Genomic DNA, 23,654 nt, shown 5'->3' with positions numbered 1-23,654 from the left:
GGTATTAGTATTTGCTTTCCTGCTGTAATGAAGGTTGTTGCCTGACACTTTCATGATAGAAGGGCAACTTCAGGCTTACATTTTTCCATCAGAACTTCAATTCCTGGGTGAAGCATCACCCCTCTAAGGGTCTTGATTGTCTGTGTGCCTGCACAGCTGTGCTCCATCAGCATTCTCAGTGTCCCTCTTTGTGTGAGGCCCTCCTAGGTTAGGCTCTCCAACAGCTCCACTGAGGCACTGTGGGTTGGTGCCACTGCTTTTCATTAGTGTCTTAATCAAGCTATGGCACTTGTGATGATGTCTTGCAATTCTGCTTCTTGCAGCTGTTTTTTTAGATGTATTATTTTCCTGTCCATACTAACAATGCCACGCGGACGGTTTTCCCTGTACTAAAGCACAAGTAAATGGGCTGTTGGTAGCGCCTGGCTCTATTATTTTCCTGTAGTTAATGAGTGTGCAAAACCTTTTCTTGACGAGGAAGGGGAGAGGCAGCTTCGTACCTTTGTCAGCTTGCCCTGAGGACTCAGTGACCCTGCACAGCTGCTGCTTCTCTCTTAACAGGGATGGCAGGAGCCTGAGTAGCTCTGGGGGAAGGCAGTGAGGCAGACACTCGTCTGCAAGCTGCTGGCCACAGTCTTGTCCCAGTTTGGGAAGGAGCAGGTGCTGGCTGGTTCTAGCTGAGGAACAAGACATTTTGTGTGACAGATTAATCATGTTCATAGGATTGCAGAGTCACAGAATGGCTTGGGCTGGAAGGGACCTTAAAGACCATGAGCAGGGACACCTCCCCCCAGCCCAGGTTGCCCAAAGCCCCATCCAGCCTGGCCTTGAGCACCTCCAGGGATGGGACACCCACAGCTGCTCTGGGCAGCCTGTGCCAGGGCCTCACCACCCTCTGAGGCAAGAATTTCCTCCTAGCCTCCACTCTAAATCTCCCCTCTTTTAGTTTAAAACCACTCCCCCTCGTCCTGAAAAGCCGCAGGGTGCCTCCCCACAGCCACCTCTTCTGCAGGCCGACCGCCCCCAGCTCCCAGCATCAGAAACGTGTGTGTATATGTATACGTGTCTGTGTGTGTTTATGTGTCTGGGTACTCTTTATTTTTAACCCCCGACCCAGCACTCCGCCACAGGAGGACGCCCAACACCCCCCCCCACCGCCATGCCCGCATCACGCAGGCGCGGGGCGGCCCCGAGCCCGGCGGAAGGGCGGCCGCGGCTTCCGTGCCCAGCGCCCGGGCGGGAAGGGGAAGGGGAAGGAGCCGGGCGGGAGCGGGGCCATGGAGAGGTGCGGGACGGGGACAAGGGACGGGCACGGGGACGCCTCAGGCGTCGCCGCCCCCCTTTGCTGACTCCGTGCCCGTGTCGCTGTTTTGCAGGAGCGGTTTCGGGGAGCTGCTGTCGCCCCGCGACGCGGAGGTGGCCAGGCCTGGCCGGAGGCAGGGCTCCCAGAAGCGGGTGCCCGGTATCCTTTTGCTGTGGCGCCTGTCCCAGCCGTTTAACCGCTGCCGTGTGCCGGCCTCCATGCCGCCTCTGTCGCTTCGAGCATCTCGGGAAGGGTTTTCAAATAGAGAGCAGCTTCCCTGCTGTTTAAGGTTATGATAAAAATTACTCCATGCCTTATACCTATCCAAATTGAATAATATTTAAAAATACTTTGAAATCAACTGCTTCGTGAGGTACCCTGCAGTGAATTTTGCTATTGAGCAGTTCCTTTTATTCTTCTCCAGTAGCCTGTTTCCTTTTCTATGTGGTACTTTTATTCCATAAGAAGGAGAAAAGTTCATAAACAAAACTACAATTGCAATATCTGAAATATATCTGAAACATAATATCTGAAAGCTAAAAGGGAGGGATGTTAACGGCTGGCAGAAGTTGTGACTAGGAAATCTGGGTGAGTTTTGTTCAGAAAAACGTCGTGTTCTCAGCAACACAACACGTTACTTGACCCTTAAGTTAGGCATAAGCCAAAGGATGCAGTGTTTCCCTTCTCTCTGAGTGGTGTTTCTTCTGAGTGGAAATTCTCTCTCCCTTCCTTTATCCTCCCTGCTGTTTTCATAAATCTCAACCTGTGTCAAAGCTTCTGTAGTGATGTCTTGTGTTTGCTAGACTTCAGGGAAGTACAAGGCTGTCGAGGTGCTCGTATAGTCAACTCTTGACTGTATTTAGACTGATTATTTTGATTCTAGGCCAATATGATTGCCAGGACGTCTTATTACCTCCCTCCTTTCTGTAGCAGGGTGTTTTTACAGGGTTTTGTGGGCTTACAAACTCAGGTTATTGTCAGCCTGGAGACTATGTGATCCGTAGCTGGCTCCATACCTGAGTTTTCTTCAGTCTGTTACATCTTAATTTTGTGGGTTTATGTTCTTTTGCATATATTTTTTGTTCTAATGGTATTGTTTTCATTCAATATGTCGTAGCTTCCCATCCACAGCAATAACAAGAGATGTGCACATACATAGATCTGAATTTTCACAAAACTTTTTTTCCTCCTCACTTATTTACAGTAAGAAGAAATACTTAATTCAGCAGCTAATATAAAGGTGTTTGTTTTTTTTGTTTTGTTTGTGTCAGCAAAGGAATGCAGTACCTGTGCCCATCCTTCTGCTGTTAGTTGTTGTTTGTTTTTGTTTTGTAAGCTTTATAAAGCTAGTGAGATATTGGCCTTGTTTATGTTGTTGTTTAGAATTAATGTTTCTGGAGACTGACGTGAGAGAGGCTGCTGAAACTTTCACACCACTTTTTAATAAACCATGCCTAGAGCATCGAAGTTGGTTGCTGACAGGAGGAGGCAAAGTAGAGCAACAGAGGCCTTTTTGTTAAAGTCATCAGCATCATGGAATGGAAGGATAGAAAACTTACTTAAAGCATTCAGGCTTGGATTTTCTTGTTGTGGTTTATGCAGGATATAGCAGCTCCTCATGGGGAAGAAGTATTCTCTTTAATCCAAGCAGTTACAAGGACCAAGACATCCCACACCTGTTATGCTTATGTTTCTGAATTTTATTTTAGAGTGTCCCTTCTAGCTTTCCAGTTTTTGGTGAAACATTTTATGACCTAATTCGGGATTATGAATAGGACTTTCTGCTTTAGTCTGAAAGACAGAATGTGTAATCTTTATTAGATTTCAGTCTCACCAAAATGTTCTTCATTTCCAAGCTTTCACAATAGAACTGTCGTTGTTGTTGCATAAACCTGAAAGTTTGTGTGGAAGAGTGTTTCTTAACTTATTTGTTAATTAGTTTTTACATCCCTGGATGACAGCATTGGAAACATGACGCCCAGAAGCCATCTGATTTCCAGAACTCCCTGTTCGTTGCTTCGCCAGCCACGTAAGACTTTTTTCTTTAGTATATAGTTAAAAGGAATAATATGCTGGGACTTGATAATTAATAAGAATTCCTGATGATAAAGACATGGACGCACTGTAGGGGGTCCAGTGAAGGGCCAAGAGGTTGATCAGGAGATTGAGGCATCTGATAGATGAGGAGAGAGTGAAAGGAGCTGAGATGGTTTAGCCTGGAGGCAAGAAGCGGGGATCTTGACAACGCCATATAACCAGCTGATGGGAGTGAGAAAAGAGGAGTAAAAAGACAGTTGTACTCTTCTTGGTGGTGCCCAGTAAAAAGACAAGAGGCAGTAGGCACAGACTGAAATACTCAAGTATCACATTGAAACTGAATGATTTTTGCCTTGCTAGTCAGTTATCTAGTTTGTTTTGTTCCCCTCCTCTTCACAAACTTTTGTTTTTGCAGCAGCTTCAGTTCTTCAAGGTATATTGTCTTGTAGTGTCTCTTCAGGCGTTTTTTCATCCCCAAGTGGCAGGCTAGTTCTGTTGCTGACCTTTGTAACAGGTGTATGTGTTGGTTGCATCTGTGAGTGCTTTCCTTCTCCACTGGAGAAGAGATGAGAGAGCACACTGCACAGGAAGGGCTGTGACTGCTGGTGGTGGCTGGGGTCAGGTTGCTCTGACATCTCCCAGTCTCAGCCCCGTGTTCTGCATCAGTTTGCACATACTGGGAGTGTGTTGGAAGTTGTTCCCAAACTGGCACTGGTGCAAGATCGCAGGTTCCAGAGAGAGACTGATTCTTTGTGATTTTTCAGGTTTCCTGTCAAGTTCTGTGTGGCCCCTGTTTGGTTTTATTCAGTGCAATATCTAGTGGCTAAGATATAAAATCTGAGCCAGCACCAAAGATACATGCTCTTAGCATCAGCCTTCTTCTCAAGCTACTTGTGTGTCAGCATTGACAGCTCTCACAATGAAGCTGCAAGTTGTTCTTAGCATTGCCTTGACACTAAACACACTGTGAAAAGATCTGTAATCCTCTTAGAGCCTCCCTCGCTAGTTCTCGCTGAAATGAAGAAATGCCCATTCCTCCCATTCCCATGTCATCACCAGGGCTTACCTTAACTTTTTATTGTTGGTCTCTTCCCATAGGCTTTATTTTGTCATCATTCAAGTGCTCATATAAGGGGTTTCTAATTTTATTGTCATCTAGCCAGTGTTTTCCAGCAATCTCTGAGGAGAGGCTTGCTTTCTTCCTGCTGGAGCAGCACCTGCTGCTGCTCCACATCCTTCCAGGACTGCTTGGACACAAGTCATGTGTTAATTCTCCCTTAAGAGATAAGCGTTATATGTCATGCTGTGACGTTTTAGTCAGGTGGCTCTCTTTCAACTTTTTTTCTCTTTAAAATAAAATAGAAGTTATGAATACCATCTTGAGCATTGTTTGATTTCACTGAAGATCTTGATTTCACCTAACGTGTTGATGTAACAACTTGCCTGGATTCTGTCACTGTGAAATTTCTGTTTTGCTCGTTTTCAGAAAGTTTAGCAATAAAGAATTTCAATAAAAGGCAGCGTATGGTTTGCTTGTGCAGCAGTCGGCCCCCAGAATACAAGCACTTGATGGCAAGTATTTGATGGCCTCTGCTCTGCTTTTGTGAGACCCCAACTGGAGTCCTGCGTTCAGCTCTGGGGCCCCCAGCACAAGAAGGACTTGGACCTGTTAGGAAGAGTCCAGAGGAGGCCACAAAAATGATGGAAAGGCTGGAGCACCTCTCCTGTGGGGACAGGCTGAGGTGTTGGGGTTGTTCAGCCTGGAGAGGAGAAGGCTAGAGCTGCTTCTTTTTCAAGCAGTCTGAAGATCCTGCAGCAAAGCAAACACTGGCATTTTTACTCCTGTTTCTGTTGCTGTTGTACAGTCTTATTCCTACAATGGAACATTTGAAGTGTTCTTGTGAACTGCATTCATTACCTCCTCTCCTGGGAACAAGCCTTTTTTTTTGTTTCCTTTGATGTCAGTTGCTCACAGTTGTGCATTTGGGGCTATTGGAAACTGCATTTGAGAATTATTCAGTGTAGTTTTTTTTCTGCCACCCTGTAAATTCCTGAGCCTTGAGCGTATTGTGTCGTATGGGCAGGGGAGATTTTAGCAGATATTTTCTGGTACCATGAAGGAGAGGAGAATGATGACCCGCTGACAGCTTGAGTGCTTTGACCTACAACTTCAGAGTCAGACTGGTAATGTTAGTAGCTGTAATTCTAGTTCTGAAAATTGGGAATTGATTTGTCTCTTCGATCTTCCTGACTTTCACATCTCAAGAGTTTACAGAAAATTTATTTGTGGTGATTCAAGGTACATGCTTACACAAAGACAGAAACCTTTGGTTCTTCAGCTGACTAGGTCTGTACAAAACTGATGCGTGGAGAACCAAACACCTCTTGGTGTGAAGCCTTTTAGCCTCTGTCTGCCTGTTTCCAATGGCTTTGTCCCCTTATAATTCAAGGGTGTCAGAAGAAGTGACCAGACGTGTTTTTGGCAATCTTCAGGACTTGGGACATTCTAAGAAAGTTCTGTTTATCTGAGACACTTAAAAAAAGCTACGGGCATTGGATCTTCTGCTTCCAAACTGAAGATTAGTGCTTGAGAATGCTTCAGACTTGGCTAATGCTGCTTGTGTAAGCCTAGCATAACTAGAGAGTTAGATTATTAAGTTCCTTTATTGATAATTAACATCCTTACTGCCAAGTGTTCTCAGGCCTAAGACATTTCTAATTGGTATTTGTGGGTTTCGTACAAGCCTGGAATGAAATGGAGTGAAAATAGCAATAGCAATGGGCAGGAGCAAGTCACTTTTCCATCAGGTTGGTTTGTGTGTTGTTTCTTCTGTGACCAAGCAGGATTTCATAAATACTTCAGTCAGCACTGCAAGGTTACTTTCTTTGGTAGAGCACAGTGGTCTTGACCAGCTTTTGTTTTCAGAAAAGGCTCTCTGTCTTTCAGTTACCTCACTGTCTCGAAGCGCCATGAAGCAGACGGATATGTCTACCATCCTGGGAACAGGAGGGAGATCTCCTCTGATCCTCCAGACTTCTGGACTGCTCGGCAATATGTCAATGGTGAGATGGTTTGAGCACATTTTTCTGTTTAGCTCCTGTGAAACTTACAGTAAGCTACCATTTTTCAGTGTTTCCATGTTTGCACCAAGGACGAACTGCAGGTGGGACAAGCTTGCTCTTACTACTGCTTCTGTTGCTGCTTGCTACTCGTGTTATTTAGTAATGTGGTGTTTGAGATGGTGCAGTAAGGAATGAAGAGCGTTTTATGGATTTCTTAACTACACTATGTTAATCTGTTCCTTATAACATCTGCTTGCGACTACAGAAAACTTGACTTTGCTTGTTTACAGATGCTTCAAAGATGATTGTTCTGTCAGCAAATTAAACCTTCAGAGTTTTTCTTATTTTAGCACAGTATTAGGCTTCCTTTGGATCTTAATGTTTGGACTTCAAAGAGCAAGTTGTTCTGATTGCTTTTCAGATGACATTAATTATCTTCTACTATAACATCTTTGGAAAAACAATGATTAGAAAAGTCGTAAGTAGGGACATCTAAAATAATTTTTCTCCATTTATTTTTAAATTGACTCGAAAGATGTGTTTCTGTGTGTGCATTTGAAGTCATTCTTCCTTTTGCTTGTTTCTATAGTTTGTAATGGCCGGCTTGTTTCTTTAAATTGTAAGGTTCTGGAGCCTACAGGCTCTTGATCAGCATTGATAAAGCTCTTAGCAGTAGCGCTGTTGTCCTGATTCAGAGCCTCTTGATGTTCTGTAAATAGCTAAAATGAACTTCACTCACAAAATGCAAAGCATTTAGTGCTCTGACTCAAATCCAGTTTAGATTAGCAAGGGAAATCTTGGGACTAAACCAAAGCTTTCACAGGAGGGTGATGGAAAAAGGACTTAAAATTATGTCTTGTGGAAATTTACATGCTGGTAGATTAGAACACTCATCAGACCTTTTTGTATTCCCCACAGAGACCTGATAATATTTTAGTAGAAGTGAGCTTCTTGTTATTTTTACTCAGTTGTCTGGATGTTGCTGAGTGCAATAGCTTTCTGTTCTGGCTGCCTAGAGGGCAATAATGGCCGAGAGAAACCAGGCAAGAGAAGTACAGCATGTAGAAACTGGGGCATAAAAGGAAGAACAACAGTTACGTCCACAGTTTTTGGATACACTTAAGAGACTTATGACAGTGTCGTCTGGTTTGGGTGTGACCATTTTAACAGTCAGGAAAAAAAATCAACCATTGTCATATCACGGGATCTTCATATGGCATTAATTGCTGCTGAGAAAGCAATTGCTGTCATGGAAACAGCTACGGGAAGCTGTCCTGTCAGTGCAGTGCATGTACGGTCTGTCTCCTGGTTTGGCCATTTTGCTGCCTTATCTCTGATATGTTATCAAATGCCTCCCCTGAAATACTCCCAAGAAAGTATAGCTGTGTCTCTATTTCCCACTTTAATACTCTTTATATTTTCTCCTTAAAGATGTATTGCTTCATTCGATCAGGGGTTTTGAGCAATTCTCCAAGAAGGTTGGAAGACAGAAGTAAATGGTTCTGATCAAATTTTAACCACTTTGTTTAACTTTTCACAGCTGCTTTACAACCTAGTCAACAAAATACTTAGTAAATGTTTATCAGAATACAAAAGGATGGACTGATGCATTTATTTTAAGGGGAAAAGTGATACACAGTGATGTAAAATGCAAGGTCTGATTACATTATACATTTTTTTTAATTTCCCAGTGGGGGGAAAAAGAAAATAAACATGAAGAATTTCCTTTTTCCAGATTAAAATTTATCTTTTCAGAGCTGTTTGTTAAAGTCATTGCGCTTTATCTAAAGGCAGATATTTCATTTTTAATTTTTAGAATTGCTCTGCACCATTCAGATAGCATGAAAAAAAAAACTTTGAAGCTAGGCTTGCAGTAGTCTGAGATTGCTGTTTATTTTCTGTTATGCTTTTAGTTGGATGAAAGTAACTGGACAACAGTGCTCTCACCTCAGCAGACAGGACTGTTTACAAATGTGGACATGACAGAAGATGTCACTATGAGCGCTGTGCTGTTGCGTGAGGATGATCCCGGAGAAGCTGGTGAGATAATCTGAAGTTTTCATCGTAACTGACCACACATATATGTTCTCGGTTTTCTGTATCGTTTTGTTTAGACTGTTCTTGGCATAGAAATATCTAGTCTTAAAAGTTCAGAAAGTTAACTTTTCCAGTCATTGCAGTTTTGCCATTTTGTGTTTTCTGTGGAAATTGATGACACAAATGGGACACTGTGGTGATGCAAAACACAAACTGGATTAGCTTTGTGGAGACAGACAAACAAGTTTGTCTTTAAAACTCTCTCAGATGACAGATTTACAGCAAAAGTTTTATAATTATTTGACTTACATCGTAGCTTCTGCATATCTTACTGTCTTAGCTGGTAAATTCTTCTGACTTTATGGGGTATAAATAGTTCGTATCATTTCTGCCTTTGCTTAGCTTTATTAATGACAAGATGCCTTGTCATCAGGATTTTTTTTGTAGCGTTGGATTTTTTTAACCACATTGTGTCTAATATGACTGTCTCTTCTTATATGTATTCTAGCTACTATGAGCATGTACTCAGATTTTCTACATTCCTTCCTGAAGCATACATCAACTACCATTTTTGATCTGGTAGATGAATATGAAAGTATATGTAACAGTCAGGTAAATAGTTTGCTGTGGTTTTTTATTATTATTATTATTATTATTTTAATATTTATTTTAATTTGCAGTCCCTTCCTTAAGTTCTGTTGTTCCTTTTCTTTAAGCTGAGAACTCACAGTGCTTAACCTAGATGCTTTTAAGTCTTCTATCTGGTTGCAGTCTCCAGTCACTGAACACAAGCATACCACTTTACTTTGCCACAGGAATGCCCATTGTGTAGCTTGCTAAATACTTGCTAAATACATCGTCCAGCTGCCATTCCCCTGCATGTGTCAAGTGACAATAAACATGAGCAGATAAATAGTTTTTTTGTTAGTGATGGTGAGCTGGATTAACAAATACTTATTTGTCTCAGGTATAAATAAATAAAATCATTTTACTATGATGGTACTAAGAGCTTTCTAGTGCATTCCTAATAAACTGGCAGTAGAGTTCTCAACATAAAATTCAAGAGGTCTGCTTTTAGACACAGTTTTTGAATTGATTGTTGATTGACACTTTATGACCAGCAGGGATTGGCCAATTGAAAGGAAGAAGTTATGAGGCTTCGAGCAATAACAGTGTTGATCACAAAAGTGAGAAGAGGGCAGTTTGTAGAGCACCTTACAAAACAGAGCTGCATTCTTGTTACATGGCCTAGAGACCATAAAACATTTTTTAAACATTCTTGTGGGAACTTACAGTGTGGAGTACCATCTACCTATTTAAAAGAGATGGTAAATAAATTTGTTTTTTGAGGGAGTATTCGGGATAATTAAAAGATTATCATAACAGCTTAGAAAAACATCCAGTGATGGGCATTATTAACTATGTATGCTTTTATTTACCTTAGGTGAACATACTAGGCAAAATAGTTTACAGAGCAACTCCTGGACAGCAAAAGTTCTCAAAAACTGCCAGTGTCTTGTGGCTTCTCAAGCAGGAGATGGTAACATGGAGACTCTTGTCCGCACTTTATAGGTAATTTACTTGAAAAGCGTGTTACTTCTTTGCAGTGAGATGACTTTCTTAGATACATTATACATAATATTATTTATATGGAATAAGGTAATTAAGTAGCTACTTATTATCTGTTTATGGAACTAGCTGCTGATAATAATGCCTATTTCCTTTGCGTGTATGAAATTGAAAGTTAACAGTCCTATTATTACTTTTTAAATGTATTTTTGTAAAAGAACACTTTTTTGTAAAGGTAGTTTTAAACACTTTGACTTATATTACATATTCTGCTGAATTTTCTCATCTTTATTTTAATCGTTAAGGCTTTGCACTTTTATTTCTAGAGACAGAATACAGTCAGCACTAGAAGATGAAACTGCATTTGAACTCACGGTAAGCTTGAGGGGGAAAATTATTACTACTGTTTGTAAGGGATGTGTCTTAAAGCTAAACGCTTACGTTTTAGTTTTTACAATCCCAATGCTACAGCCACCTCAAAATTCAGAGATAAAAGAATATAAACAAAGATGAGGCCAATTTGAACTCTAGCAAGATAAATATTAAATTATTCCACATGTTGGAAAATGTGAATTTAAATACTCAGTTCTAAATGGAAAATACTGTTGTAAGAATTTGTATTAACTATACTTGGTTTTGTTTCATTAAGTATTCCCCACATACTTGGAAAATCCACTGGAAGCAACTACATACTTATTTTTAAAAGTTGTATCGGTAGTGATGATGTTTCCCCTGGGGCAGAGATAATTTTGCTTTGCCTAGAAGTACATGTGGTCTCAAGCTGTGTAGTACTTTGCAATCCTGATTCTAATTTATCTCAAAAGAAATCCAAACTTTTGTATCATTCTTATTTCAGCTGTAGTCGTCTTGTCTATGTCAATACAGTGTTTCCAGCCTTTGCTGCCAGAATATGCTTAGGAAGACAAAACAATAAGCAAAGTGACTCTGCCTTTGTAAAATTTATGATTGTTGCTGTTTTTTTCTCAGTCATGAAATAGCTTCATCTATGATTCCCACTGCAAAGTTGTCAGTACTTCTAAATTAAACACGGCTGTGCAAAAATAAGTCTCTTCCTATCTCTGTTTATTAGGAAAATTCATATTTTGTTCTCCTTTTGTTGCAAGAAAGCTAAATTAATGCAGGAGAGCAGGAAGAAATATCAGGAGTTTGGGGTGTATTTTTTGTGTGTTTTGGCTAGGTTTTGTTTTGTTTCCTTTTTTCTACTTGCTCATGTTTACAGTTTATATGATCTAGAAAAATGTCCACTTTTTGACATACACAGTAATAAGCAAAATTTGTGATGATACAAATGCAGCCAGTGGAACTGATGGATCTGCTATGTAGAATCTTTCTGTGGTCATACATTTGAACTATATTCGGTTTTAGTTTTACAGATTTTAGTATAACGGGATGTAGATGATGATCCCAATAAAACAAATGTGTATTGTTGTCTGTTTGCAAAGGGACAGAGGAGAGGTAGCATGCTGAACTTGTTGAAAATCTGTAAGTTAACGTGTTCGGTTTGGTATTCGTGTTTTTGTGTCAAGTTTTCTTTTCGAGGAAGTACTAATCAACTTTTTCTTAAATAGCCTTTAAATGCTAGTGAGAAGGCGCATATAGAAAACTTGTTTCAGAAAGATTCATTTGTTCGACAAAGCCAGGTATGACAACATTTTTATGGTAAGAATGCAAACAGACCAATAGACATTTAAATGTTTGTAACACTAGTATTGCATAAGCTTCAGAAAATATGAGTTATGTGCACTTAATTAAGCTGTTTCTAATACTTATTTCTTTTTATTCATTTAGGCATGTTATTATTTGTATGTGTAGAAATATCGTTCTTTAGTTTCTAAAGGTCAGAAACATTTTTCAGGCTAGGTTGGAGAGGATGGAGGGCTGAGAGCTATTCTTATTTGGAGCATCTGTTACTGTTGATAATGATTAATAAACTAGTAGCACTGTAGTAACTGCAGTATCTAGTAAGAAATAGATTAAGGGCCAAAACAACCTTCCAACTGGGTATGTACAGTGGTGTAGTCTTTTGATTACTCTCTAGATAACAAGTAGATTTAGAGATGGGAGGAAGACAGTTAAAATATTACTTGTTAAACGTTTGTCTTAAAAATGCAAATTCCTATCATTCCAGATGGTGGTAGACTGGCTAGAGAGCATTGCCAAGGATGAAATTGGGGACTTCTCTGATAATATTGAGTTTTATGCAAAATCTGTATATTGGTGAGTTCAGACTTTGTGTTTTGTGTACATTCTTCATTTGAGTGTAAGATTCACATACCTAGACACAGAACTGGTCCAAAATCACTCTGAAGAAGAACTGTTTTGTTTGTTTTGTTGTTTTTTTTTTTAAGTTGATCAGTTCGTTTACTTCTTTTCCTTCAATTCTTAGATGTAAAATTGAGCTTCCTCCCCAATTTAAAAGATGTCTTCTCAAATGTCAAGTACTGCTTTTGGGAGGAGAAGATGAAAGGAAAGCCATCAAAACAATTTAATTTACTCTTTAACAAGATGATTTCATTTTTTCATAATAGGGAACAGTAAGAGATGGTCACCTGCTGTTCAACCTGTTATTTATGCTAGATAAAACCTTTCTTATTTGTTTCTCAGGTGTTCCGTTCTTTGTCTTTACCTCTTGCCTGTTCAAGTTCTTGTCATCACTTTGTGTTATTAATCCTCAGAAGTCATTATTTGTAATCTTTTTTATCGATGGTGGATTTTATGGCAGAAAAGACCAAAGCCTGCTTGTGATTCTAGTTGCCTAGGGTAAACTTGGTTTCAGTGGATGGGTGAATACAGGCTTTTGGAATCGTGGTCAACATGATTTGAATTTCTGTCCTAGACTGACTACAGCGAATGCTAATGAGAAATTTTGCTCATGGAGAAATCAGTTCACAGTTTAAATACATGAATGATTAGAATAATGGGTGCTTTTGAAAGAAATCAAAGCTATGTGAATTGATTCTATTATTGTACTTATAGTGAAATTTTACATTTTCACTAACACAGTCCATTGATACACAAACCAAACCAGGTATGTCTTTTCTGTAATCCAGTTCCACTTACTCACAAGTATTAAGTGTTTTTTAATATTTGTGTTTTATTAAAATGTGGTTGCTCTAAAACCTTTTTTTCTGAAGAGCATTTCATTGCTTTCAGGGAGAATACGCTACATGTCCTGAAGCAGCGACAGTTATGTACATACACAGGAAGCTCTCGAGCTCTCGTAACAGAATTGGTAAGTTTTATTTAAATATAAGACTTGGTTTCAAAATGGATATAAATTGAATTAGAGAGCATATATGCTATTTTCACAGAATTCCACCAATTTTTAGAAAGTTCTGATATCTACAAATTGCAGAACGCTAAGCTGGAAAAGGTGAAAATCAGTACAGAAGTTGTGAAGCAGTAAGGAACTAGCTTAGGAGATGATGTTAGTGTTGAAGTTGAATGTTGTAGAATAATTAAGAAAACAATTACATCATTAGATCTGTCAGATGAATGAGATTCTAGAAAAGCTTTTTATGATGATGAAATAAACTTCACTGATTTTAATTGGAAGTTTGAACATGTTGTAAAGGAATTAGCAGTGGAAGAGACTCAATGAGCCAGGATATTTCTGGAGTTCCTTTGAGATGTGTAGACATCTGTTTTCTTTCAGCCATAACTTTTTCTAGCACAAGTACCTGTGGTCGATGTAGTGAAATAAATGTCTTTATTAGTAAATTTTGTCTGAAACAAACTCATGTTCATAAGCAGGAAAGTTTACAGAAGTTAGTGGAAGCCCTTATAAGTAAGGGCATGCTGTTGTTATACAGAAACTAGTGCAATGAAACTAAATTCCATAAATGAGGGGATTTTTTGAGAGTTACTGTAGTAAAAGCTGACAGGAGGAAAGTCAAGGGAAGAAGACTGTCCAGTCGAAGGAGAGAATGAAGTGTCTCTGACAGCAAGGCAGTCGTGAAAGATGAACGTGACTGGGGAGTGATCAATGCATTGATTGAAAAGCGGCTTGAGAAAATCTGTTTGATTAAGTAGAAGCAAATACAGCTATAGAAAGGGCTTCTGAGAAGGTGGAGAAGGACAGACTGTCTGGTATGTGGAGAGGCAGAAGGGGAAAGGATGTTTAAGGATGAAAAGAACTTGAAGGTGAAAAATCCAAGGCAAAGAAAAGGTGGTGGAGTAAATAAAGTGACTGCAGTGGCTCCCTCTGATAGGAATAGTAACGGAGTAGGAATAAAATAAATAAGAGGGGAAAGACAGGAAAGTATCATGCTAGATATGTTGGCTGTATAGCACATTGTGCCAACGTGAAAATGTGACTCAAAATTATAAAACAGGACAGGAAATCATTGGAAGAGGCAGATGTGCATTGTGTGAATGGGTGGTGCCTTTTTCCTTGCAGGATCCAGATGCTCCTATAAGACAGAAGCTGCCACTTGACGATTTGGATCGAGAAGATGATGCAAGGTTATTGAAGTATCTCTTCACTCTCATCAGAGCAGGAATGACAGATGAGGTAAGCCACAGAAAGTGGAAGAATCTTCTTGGTTAACTAGTCAAACTTATTTAAAATCTTACTATTAAAGCTAATGACAAGCTGTGTACTAAAATGCCTGTTTAATTCTGGCTTGTAGGGATTTAAGTTTCAATTCATTATCAATAAGAAAGTGAAATTGCTGAAATTGTAGTTAAGTCTTGCGTTTAGTTAAGTAATTTCAGGTGTGGAATAGATGCTATGGAGAAAAGTTGCAACTTTATATTTTGGCTGTTTGACAGCGTAATTTTTTTATTTTTTTTTTTCTGTAGTGGCTTGATACTAAATATTGCCAGACAAACATCGGATTTTTTAAAGAACTTCCTAATCACGTGTCTAATAATCAGTGGATTATCATACAGACTTCCTTTTAAATGTGTGAACATGCTTTTGATTTTAACTAGAGAAAGATTTGATGTATGCTTTCCTTAAAAAAAAAAAAAAAAAAAAAAAAAGCATTAAATTAAGCAACTTTTACTTGCTCTGCTCCTCTGATGTCCCCTTGACTATATGATCTGAATGGAATTGAGGGATAGTCATGGCTAGCATTCTACTTTTTGTTTTGTTACATTTATTGTTTGGCAGGGTCTTCAGCAGCAAAAGCTATGAAAGACTTTATCCGAATATTCTAGAAAGCCTGTAATTCTCCTCCATTAACTCTTTTACTACAATTGTGCTTGTTGCCCTGTCTTACTGAATATACTAAATATATATGTTGCATATACTTTGCATTATTCCTTATCTGAGTAACATCCAGGCAGTCCTAAAGCAGTTCTCAATAAAGATTCCCAGTTGTGAAGCAACTTTTGTGATTTTATCACATAAATAGTTGTGTTGTCAAAGGCCTCAGTTGGAAACACAGTCCCTTATACCAGGCTCTACATACATGGAATGATATTTGGTTAATGGGAAGGAAAAGGAACATGGGAGTCTTGTATCCAAAACCTTAGACTTAGGGAAATGGTTACTTGCTAGCGTTTTGTTCCCCTGTGGTACATACCCGTTCATTTTCTGATAGTATGGGCACAAGACTATGTTGCTGCAGAGTGTGAATATAAATCTGCAATTTCACTTGTTCTTCAGTAGCTGCTAGACGTTGCTACTGTTTGATAAGCACGAAGCAGCTTATTCACTACTGAAATAATAAGTTTATTTAGAGTTTAATCTGAACTAACAGTGAATCTTGGTTAATTTACATTACCACATGTAATGCACAGCTCCTAAGCTAGACCAACGTGTTGGCTTGTTTGTCTGTGCTTTTGTTTGTTACCGCTCCCAAAATGGTTGGATGTCTGCAGCCTTTTCAGCATGAGGCAAATGGAGGTTGGCTAAACAAACCAAGGCCATGTATTGCAGTTTCTCTTGCTGTTCGGTGTTTTGTTAGTGTTGGAATGATACCAGTCAGACTAATCAGATAATCTGTAGCTGATTTTTTCTTTTTTTCAGAGGTGTAGGATTAGAATTCTAAGCAAGCTTTGTTGCTTTTTTTTTTTTCCTCACAGAGTTTGTTTTACATTCCACGCTATTCAAAATAGCTTTGAATTAAACCTTTTTGTGCTAGTGAGCAGACTGTTGAATATCATGGGAAAATTAGGATTGCTGGTTTTAGAAGTGCTTGAGGGGTTTGGAAAGCTCAGTTGATTAGAGAAGTAGGTGAAGAGATTGATTAGACCATCTAAGCAACAAGATGATACCTTAAAGTGAGCTTATCAGAGGGATGTGTAACAGCTGTCTAAGCTAGCAGGGTGGGACTGTAACATATTTCTTATATTGCTCTAAGTACTGGCAGAAAAACTGAAACGTATAGTGAAAAAACAAGCTGATGAGCTTTTATTGACTTTCAACTCTCAGTTCTTTTGAGTTTAAGGTTCTTTGTGTAGTTTTTGTTTGTTTGTTTGTATTATAATCTCGATGCAAGTTAAGTATTTTAATAATGTGTACACTTTTAATGGAGAAACTGGTGGGTTTCCTACCTTGAAGTCCATTGCTGAGAAAATGCATTGTTTTTCAGGCACAGCGCTTATGCAAACGATGTGGTCAGGCCTGGAGAGCGGCAACTTTGGAAGGATGGAAATTGTATCACGATCCTAACAGAAATGGAGGTATCTGCTTCCTGCACCTGAGATGTATAAAAACACGGAAGAGGGCTTTCTTAATGTCTGTCTCTAGCAAAAAGAAATTGTTTTTTCTTTACATCTTCAGGGCCTTTCTTATATCTAAAATGTTTTTACCATGTCTGTTGAACCTACATAAAAACTAATATGCAATCATTTTAGTTGAAGGTTTGAGCACACTGAATCCACTTAACACGCTAAAGTCATTTTCTTTTTTGAAAAGAAAGCATAATGGATAGGAAACAGATGTCTAGGAATTCCATACAAATCTTTTCCACTACCATATAATGTTTCATTATGTATTTTCTCAACATCTGACTTCTGCCTTCTAGCAAAGGTGTCATTGCTTACAGATTGAAAAAAAAAAATAGCTTCAGAAAGATACAGTAGGACTTGAGTTCAGCGAATGTAAATGAAGGAAAAAAATATGCTTTTATAATATTTGGACACCAAAGGATTTAAGAACATGTCTTATATGCTAGGCACAGCTGGGACTGGGAGGCATACTGTTTTCCTACTTTCTGAATCCTGATATTCCACTATTTTTATCTGCACAACTCACTGGTGTCCTAGCCTTGTTTTGAGTGTTATCCACCTAGTCTGCAGTCATGTATTGTTTTTTTTTTTTCCATGATGTACGCTCATGCAGAGGCCTGCAGAATAGCAGCATTTATTAGATGCTTATATCCTAAAAAATACTTGCTCCGTAACTCTGTGTTTTCTAAATGTAAATAGATATGCTGCAGTCAAAACAACATTTTTTTGCAAGGCTAAATAGCAGGTAAATGCTTAAAATACTGTAATTTTTAGTTGTGCATTTACCAGGCTTCCCAGAAAAGCTACCCCGCAGCCCAGTCAAAAGCATTGAGAAGCTTTGGGAAGAGTTTCAAAGGGATTGGGGTAGGGTTAATAACGGAAAATAGGTTTTACCTTGTCACTGTTTTCTCTTTATTTTTTTAATAGTATGTTTGTTTAATTATCCTTTGCATATAGGAAGAGAGCTGGAGCCCGTTGAAGGGAATCCATACAGGTGCATTTGGAAAATAAGTTGTTGGCGTATGGCTGAAGAGGTAAGTTGATGTTAATTTGCTTGATATTAAAGATGAATTTCTTCAAACTCGATAACATGATTTTAAGTAAACCTACCCTGTGTTTGCTGCTTCTAGGATTTGCAGGTAACTTTTCTAAGAGGACTCCTGAAATAATATAGTTATGTCTTACAGTGAAAAATCTACATAATTGTCACCAATTTTTAAGGCTTAGGAAGTGTCTTTTTTTATTTGGTTGAAAGTGAAAATGCTCACACTGACTTTGATTTTCATCTTGACTCGGTTGATTGGGAAAGGAAAAAACATTGCTGTCTTTCCAGATACATGCAAATTTTTCAGATAAGTTACAGTGTTTTGCTACGGAAGGGGAAGTCACTTGCTATTTTTATTTCGGCTCCTGATATGTCCTGGGATTTTCCAATTTCTTTTTGTTTGTTGTTTTTTTGGAAGCAAGTGGAACATTTTGTAATGGATTAATCACTAATAAAATTTAAAGTGATCAGGAAACATACATGCTTTTTAACTCAGTTATGTTTTCAACTGCTTATTTTAGGAGCAGTTTAATAGATATGAGAGAGCAATCTATGCAGCACTCAGTGGAAACCTCAAACAGGTATGTCAAGCCTCCTAGTGAATGGTGTTCGATAGTTGTGCATTTTCTTTCTTATATGTGACAATAACATCATCAGACATGCTGAAATTACTGCTTAATGTGCTTTCAAAAATCTAGTTAATATGAGAATGGCAAACAGTTCTGCTTTAGTCAATGTGATCTCTAGGATTTTCATGCCTTAGCTAATACACTTGATAGACTTCTGTTAGTATCATTCATGCTAGCTAGCAGTACAATCCGTTCTAATTCCATTGTATTATTTCTTTTTCATTTTAGTATTACTTAAGAGCTTATATAGTCATTTTTCTGCTCATGCACAGTATTGTGATTTGTCAGTGCTTTAAGCTGCAAGCATTAGACAAGTTGGCATATCCACAGGTTATTTTGTAACCAAATTTCACAATCAGTAGTTTTTATTTTTCTGTATGATACTTTTTTTTTATCTTTATGTAATTCTCCCTTTTATTACTTTTAATTCTCCAGGTACTGTTGTGCTCTCCTAAGTAGAGATTTTTCTTTTAAAGAACAATGAGGAAAGTAGCAGTCAATATCATAAAGGTTTACTTGCTGTTACATTAACCAGTGATAATCCCCTACTTGAGGAGATTGACACCCCCTCCCCCATCTTAGAATGATGTATTAGGGAAAAAAAAATCAAAACAAAGGGAGGGGTGACGGTGAATGTTTTCTGATTTTAGTCATTGAAGTTTAAAAATTGGTTCTTTGGCAGAAGAAGGCATCATAAAACTGTACAGACGTATGGAGCAAGAAGTGTTCACCTTCTTGTGGCAGAGGAAAGACACACTTAATGAAATTAATTGTTTTCAATAATTTCAGTAATTTTAAAATCTCTGTAAGAGAGAAATGCTTCATGAAGTGTGTTGTTGTCTCTGGAACTTGTCCCAGGGTTTCTCTGCTGAAAGAGCCTAGTAAGATTCAGAGAAGAACTGAATATAAAGTTATTCTCCAAAGGCAGTTATTAGTCTATCTATAATAGTATTATCTGGGCTGCCCTGCTCAGTTCTATCTCAAACTGAGATTTATCAAATGTCCTGTTACCAATTTTAGAGGTGTAGTGAGAATTAATATATTTATATTTGTGTGTGTGTGTTATTTATATACATTATTATGTATATATAATTTCTGTGTGTATCTGTATCCTCTTAGTTTCTGAATAAAGTAACACAGTTCAAAGACTTCCAAGGTGTCACTGATGCAAAGACCTTCCTCCTGCCCTTCACTTTTCATTATTCCACGGTGACTTCTGCAACCATAACATAAACCAGTACGGCAAAGTGATCCTGTTGACAAATGACCCGGTAGAGAAGTGGAGTTCAGTTTTCATCTGTACTGGTTATCTGAGCTGTTGCACAAGAGACGGAATGGTGTCAGAGCGGTGTCACCTGTGAAAGGAGGAAATAGGAGTATTTATTTTGACAACCTTTGATTTAAAATAGTCAAGGAAGTAGAGCATTACTTAGTGAAAGGATTTTTTTTATTGTAAATTGTCCTTCATTACTGTATCCTGCACTAATGAAGGAACGGTTGCTGCTCGAGATGGTCTTCAGTCTGCTTTGACAGAACAAATTCTGACCCTAAATTACAGTCGCTATGTTTGGATTCTGATGGTTCTCAATCTCTCATAACTTTTGCTCTTTTGTTTTGTGTATATGCATAGCTTCTTCCAGTTTGTGATACCTGGGAAGATACTGTCTGGGCATATTTCAGGGTCATGGTAGATACTCTTGTGGAGCAAGAAATCCGAACGTCAGTAGTAACTACAGAGGAGACGGAAGAGCTCCCTAGAGAGTATTTAGAAACCAAGTAAGTTCTAAGTAACAAATACGTTTGTACACTCAACAAAAGATCCTGTGCGATCCTTTTGCAATACGCAATCTAATGTTTTTTTTTTTGCCTTTTTTCTCCTACTTTGAAGTTGGACTTCAGAAAAAGTTTTTGAAGAACTTCAAGCAACAGACAAAAAGGTACGTATTAATTACAGTTTCTGCTCATTGTTTACTATTTTTAATTATTCACTAGGTTGTACTTACACTCCACTATTTAATGAAATGTTCAGATATGTACAGTGGCTGGTTTGTTATAGGTTTGTATCTTTGTAATGCGTGCTTTTTCAATTCAGATAGTGTTGGGTTTTTTTGCCACCTTTTAATGATGAAAAAGATGCAGGTTTTGTCTTGTCCTGTATCTGCTAAGCTAACTAGATTTGCTAAAGAAACAGGGGACTATCAAGTGCTGTAAGGCATGCAAAGCAGAGAAAGTAAATTACCTTTTTTACACTTCGACAGAATGTGCAAGGATTGATTTCATGCAGTTTTCTTTGTAGGAGGCTTGAGTGCATATTTCAGAACAGGTCATTGAAAATTAAGAAGCGTATTTGCGTAAGCAGACTGTTTCTTCACAGAATCACAGAATTTCTAGGTTGGAAGAGACCTCAAGATCATCGAGTCCAACCTCTGACCTAACACTAACAGTCCCCACTAAACCATATCCCTAAGCTCTACATCTAAACGTCTTTTAAAGACTTCCAGGGATTAATTTGAGATAGAATATATAACTTACCTGTTAATTTTGTAAATATTAAATTGAAAGTAGATTTGATGAAATCAATTCAAGGGAATCAAATCCGTTCCATTGGTAGAACAGACATAGTATTCAGCATATTGCTAAGACAAAGACATGCTGAAGGACAGCTTACAGGTTGATTGGGTTAGCCAGATACACCCAGCTGCCATAGCCTGTTAGTGCTATTCTCACCACGCAGCAATTTCACAGGTGCAGTTGAATTGTATGTCACGTATTAGTTCCTCTACAGAAAAAAAAATCTTTTCCTTAAATAAGTTTCACAGGCCTTTTCTTTACAGCTTTATACAAAATGTTGCTTGTTCTATGGCTTTGTAGAATCTACTCTCTGTAACATTGCTATTTATTCACCTCTTCAAAGCAAAAAGCCCTTGGTCTTGAATTTCTTCCATTACATGAAAGTATGAACTTCACAGATCTATATTCTGGTTCTGTATCTTTCCGTTTGTCAATATTCTTGTAATTTGACATAGAGATAGCAGGTATATTTTCTTTTGCTTTTTATGCAGAATACCCTTTGAAATAGAATAGCTTTTTTCCCTAAGGAACCCTTGCTTTATTTATAACTTTGCTTTCTTTATATATTGTGCTATAAGATTTTATTCACAGTTTGAACTTTCCTTTTTCTTCCCTAGAGGGTTATAGAGGAGAACCAAGAACACTACCATGTGATTCAGAAATTCATTATACTGGGAGATGTGGATGGTGAGCTTTTCTCTAAGTGATTTTTAAATGTCAACTGACTACATTATTTCTAGTGACCTTTCCAGAATCTTTATATGCGAATGGAATGTAGAAACACACAGTAGGCAAACTCCACCTAAAAGCTAAGCTGCTTCTTTAATCAAGAACTATAGGGACTTTCTGCAGTTTGACACACAAAATAGTTTTCAAAGAAGTCATGAAATCATGTAAATGTGTCAGAATGTATGTGCGAATTAGTGCTGCAACTTTTTCTGAGAAATGACAAAGTGCAAGCAGATATTTAAGCCAAACAGCTGAATATTTACCAAACTGTTGCTGTTCTGTTTTGTTGCACTTCTAAGGCTAAATTACGTTTGTTGAGTAGATGCAGAGCTTTTGAAATATTTCTTAGGCGTTTTCCCAGGATATGACTAATAACAGACATTTCCTGGGTGGCTACAGGTTTAATGGAAGAATTCAACAAATGGCTTTCTAAAGAGAGAAGTGTGCTGCCAGGGCACCTCCTTCGTTTCATGACACATCTTATTCTGTTTTTCCGCACTTTGGGCCTGCAGACTAAGGTGAGTGATTTGTTCTCGTAGCAGTATCTACTCTTTGAATTAAAAATGTGTGTATGTTAATACATAAACTTAGTGCAACAATGGTAAACTACGACCAGGCTGAGGAGGAGCTGCATGCTTGTAGTGTATTTGTTAATCTTGGAACTAAAGCACAACAATCAAAATTTAAAAAGACTATCAAAACGATCAAAATTTTAAAAGAATAAAATTTAAAAAGAGCCCTCTTCCCCTGCAATTCAGCTTGAAAATATTTCTGAGGACGGTGGGTTCTCTTTATAAGCCTTTTGTTGAGAAGGGCCGGACTCAAAATTCAAGGTTAGGCTAATAACAGCCAAGATGCTCTGAATATAACCCGATTTTAAGCACTGATCTTGGAATTGTATATTTTGCTGGGAGCTTGTAAATGCTGTTTTGCTTGAGGTAATTGGCTCCTTTTGCTTCTAGCCAAAACAGTTCTGTATTTTCTATAAATACATAGTGAGTATAACTTACTAAGTATCTAATCACTTTATGCTAAAAATGCAGATGCAGCTATGTGATCCAATTACTTTTTTCTGAGACAATCGTAAATAATTAGAAGTTCTCCTTTTCTACTACTTTAAAATTTAGAAGTGCTTGTGTAAGTTTCTGAATATAACCTATTTCAGCAAAATATAAATGTGTGTTTTCCTTAGCTGATTTAAACCCAGCTTTGAGTTTTTTTTTTCATGTTTGTAATCATTGCTTCATTCCCCTGTTGAAGTTGATTTTGAAGTTACTTATCATTTAGGAGAACGTGTGTGTCTTTACAAAAAAAAAAAAAGGCATATATACATGTATACATATAAATGAATATATTTTTATATATATATATATATATATATATTAGCCAGAATCAAAATTTGATAAACTAGGTCTTTAAGCTACAATGCAGTAGAACTAATTCTTAGCATGTTTAATAGAGAGAACAAAATAGATGCAATTTCCTATGTGAATTCCACTGTGGGATGATGACCAGTTGTCAGTTACTCCCCGTAAATTCACCTTCTCCAAAATTTTAGAGGAAAGGTACTCATTCAACTCAGTAGACCTCAGAAATAAGAGAAGGTTGTGCAGGCTTTTATGATATTCCTTAATGGGTGTTTTGAGTACAATTTATATAGGTATGTGCTTATGTACTTTTAGTTTTCTTGCTGGTAGAGAAAAACTTAGCGAAATCTCCTCAAGTACTGTTCGTATCAAAGTGCAGAGACAAAAAAATAAAGCAAGCTTGTTTTTATCAAGTGTTGCAGTGCTTTTTATTACTTAGAGATGATAATGTGAATTTGACAAAAAGCAGTTTGCGTGCTTTCAGCATTTCCCAGCTCATGGACCGAATATGGCTAATTACAGAAGATGTCACTGCCAGTAATGTCTTTAAGGAATATGAAAGTGATTTATGAACTAATAGCACTGGAGTCAGCAATAGTAAG

The 23,654-nt window shown here is 38.1% G+C and overlaps 1 protein-coding gene across 1 annotated transcript in view; it reads left to right on the top strand.

Moving 5' to 3' along the window:
* Positions 1 to 1,232: 1,232 nt before the first annotated feature.
* The window catches only part of NUP107 (nucleoporin 107), a 28,769-nt gene continuing 6,347 nt past the window's right edge, over positions 1,233 to 23,654 (top strand). Inside the window, exons 1-19 of the mRNA XM_084306343.1 lie at positions 1,233 to 1,285; positions 1,377 to 1,462; positions 3,243 to 3,332; positions 6,288 to 6,403; positions 8,317 to 8,443; positions 8,949 to 9,052; positions 9,885 to 10,012; positions 10,336 to 10,384; positions 11,599 to 11,670; positions 12,159 to 12,247; positions 13,184 to 13,262; positions 14,430 to 14,543; positions 16,573 to 16,663; positions 17,669 to 17,745; positions 18,278 to 18,337; positions 20,016 to 20,161; positions 20,274 to 20,322; positions 21,574 to 21,643; positions 22,085 to 22,203. Coding sequence (XP_084162469.1) covers positions 1,278 to 1,285; positions 1,377 to 1,462; positions 3,243 to 3,332; positions 6,288 to 6,403; positions 8,317 to 8,443; positions 8,949 to 9,052; positions 9,885 to 10,012; positions 10,336 to 10,384; positions 11,599 to 11,670; positions 12,159 to 12,247; positions 13,184 to 13,262; positions 14,430 to 14,543; positions 16,573 to 16,663; positions 17,669 to 17,745; positions 18,278 to 18,337; positions 20,016 to 20,161; positions 20,274 to 20,322; positions 21,574 to 21,643; positions 22,085 to 22,203 — 1,674 coding nt within the window. The 5' untranslated portion in view covers positions 1,233 to 1,277. The remainder of the gene's footprint in view (positions 1,286 to 1,376; positions 1,463 to 3,242; positions 3,333 to 6,287; positions 6,404 to 8,316; positions 8,444 to 8,948; positions 9,053 to 9,884; positions 10,013 to 10,335; positions 10,385 to 11,598; positions 11,671 to 12,158; positions 12,248 to 13,183; positions 13,263 to 14,429; positions 14,544 to 16,572; positions 16,664 to 17,668; positions 17,746 to 18,277; positions 18,338 to 20,015; positions 20,162 to 20,273; positions 20,323 to 21,573; positions 21,644 to 22,084; positions 22,204 to 23,654) is intronic.

Source organism: Netta rufina (assembly GCF_964035555.1).
Source record: "Netta rufina genome assembly, chromosome: 1".
Taxonomy (NCBI): Eukaryota; Metazoa; Chordata; class Aves; order Anseriformes; family Anatidae; genus Netta; species Netta rufina.
Note: the sequence above shows the minus strand (reverse complement) of the source record. Positions and strands in the feature narration are given on the sequence as shown.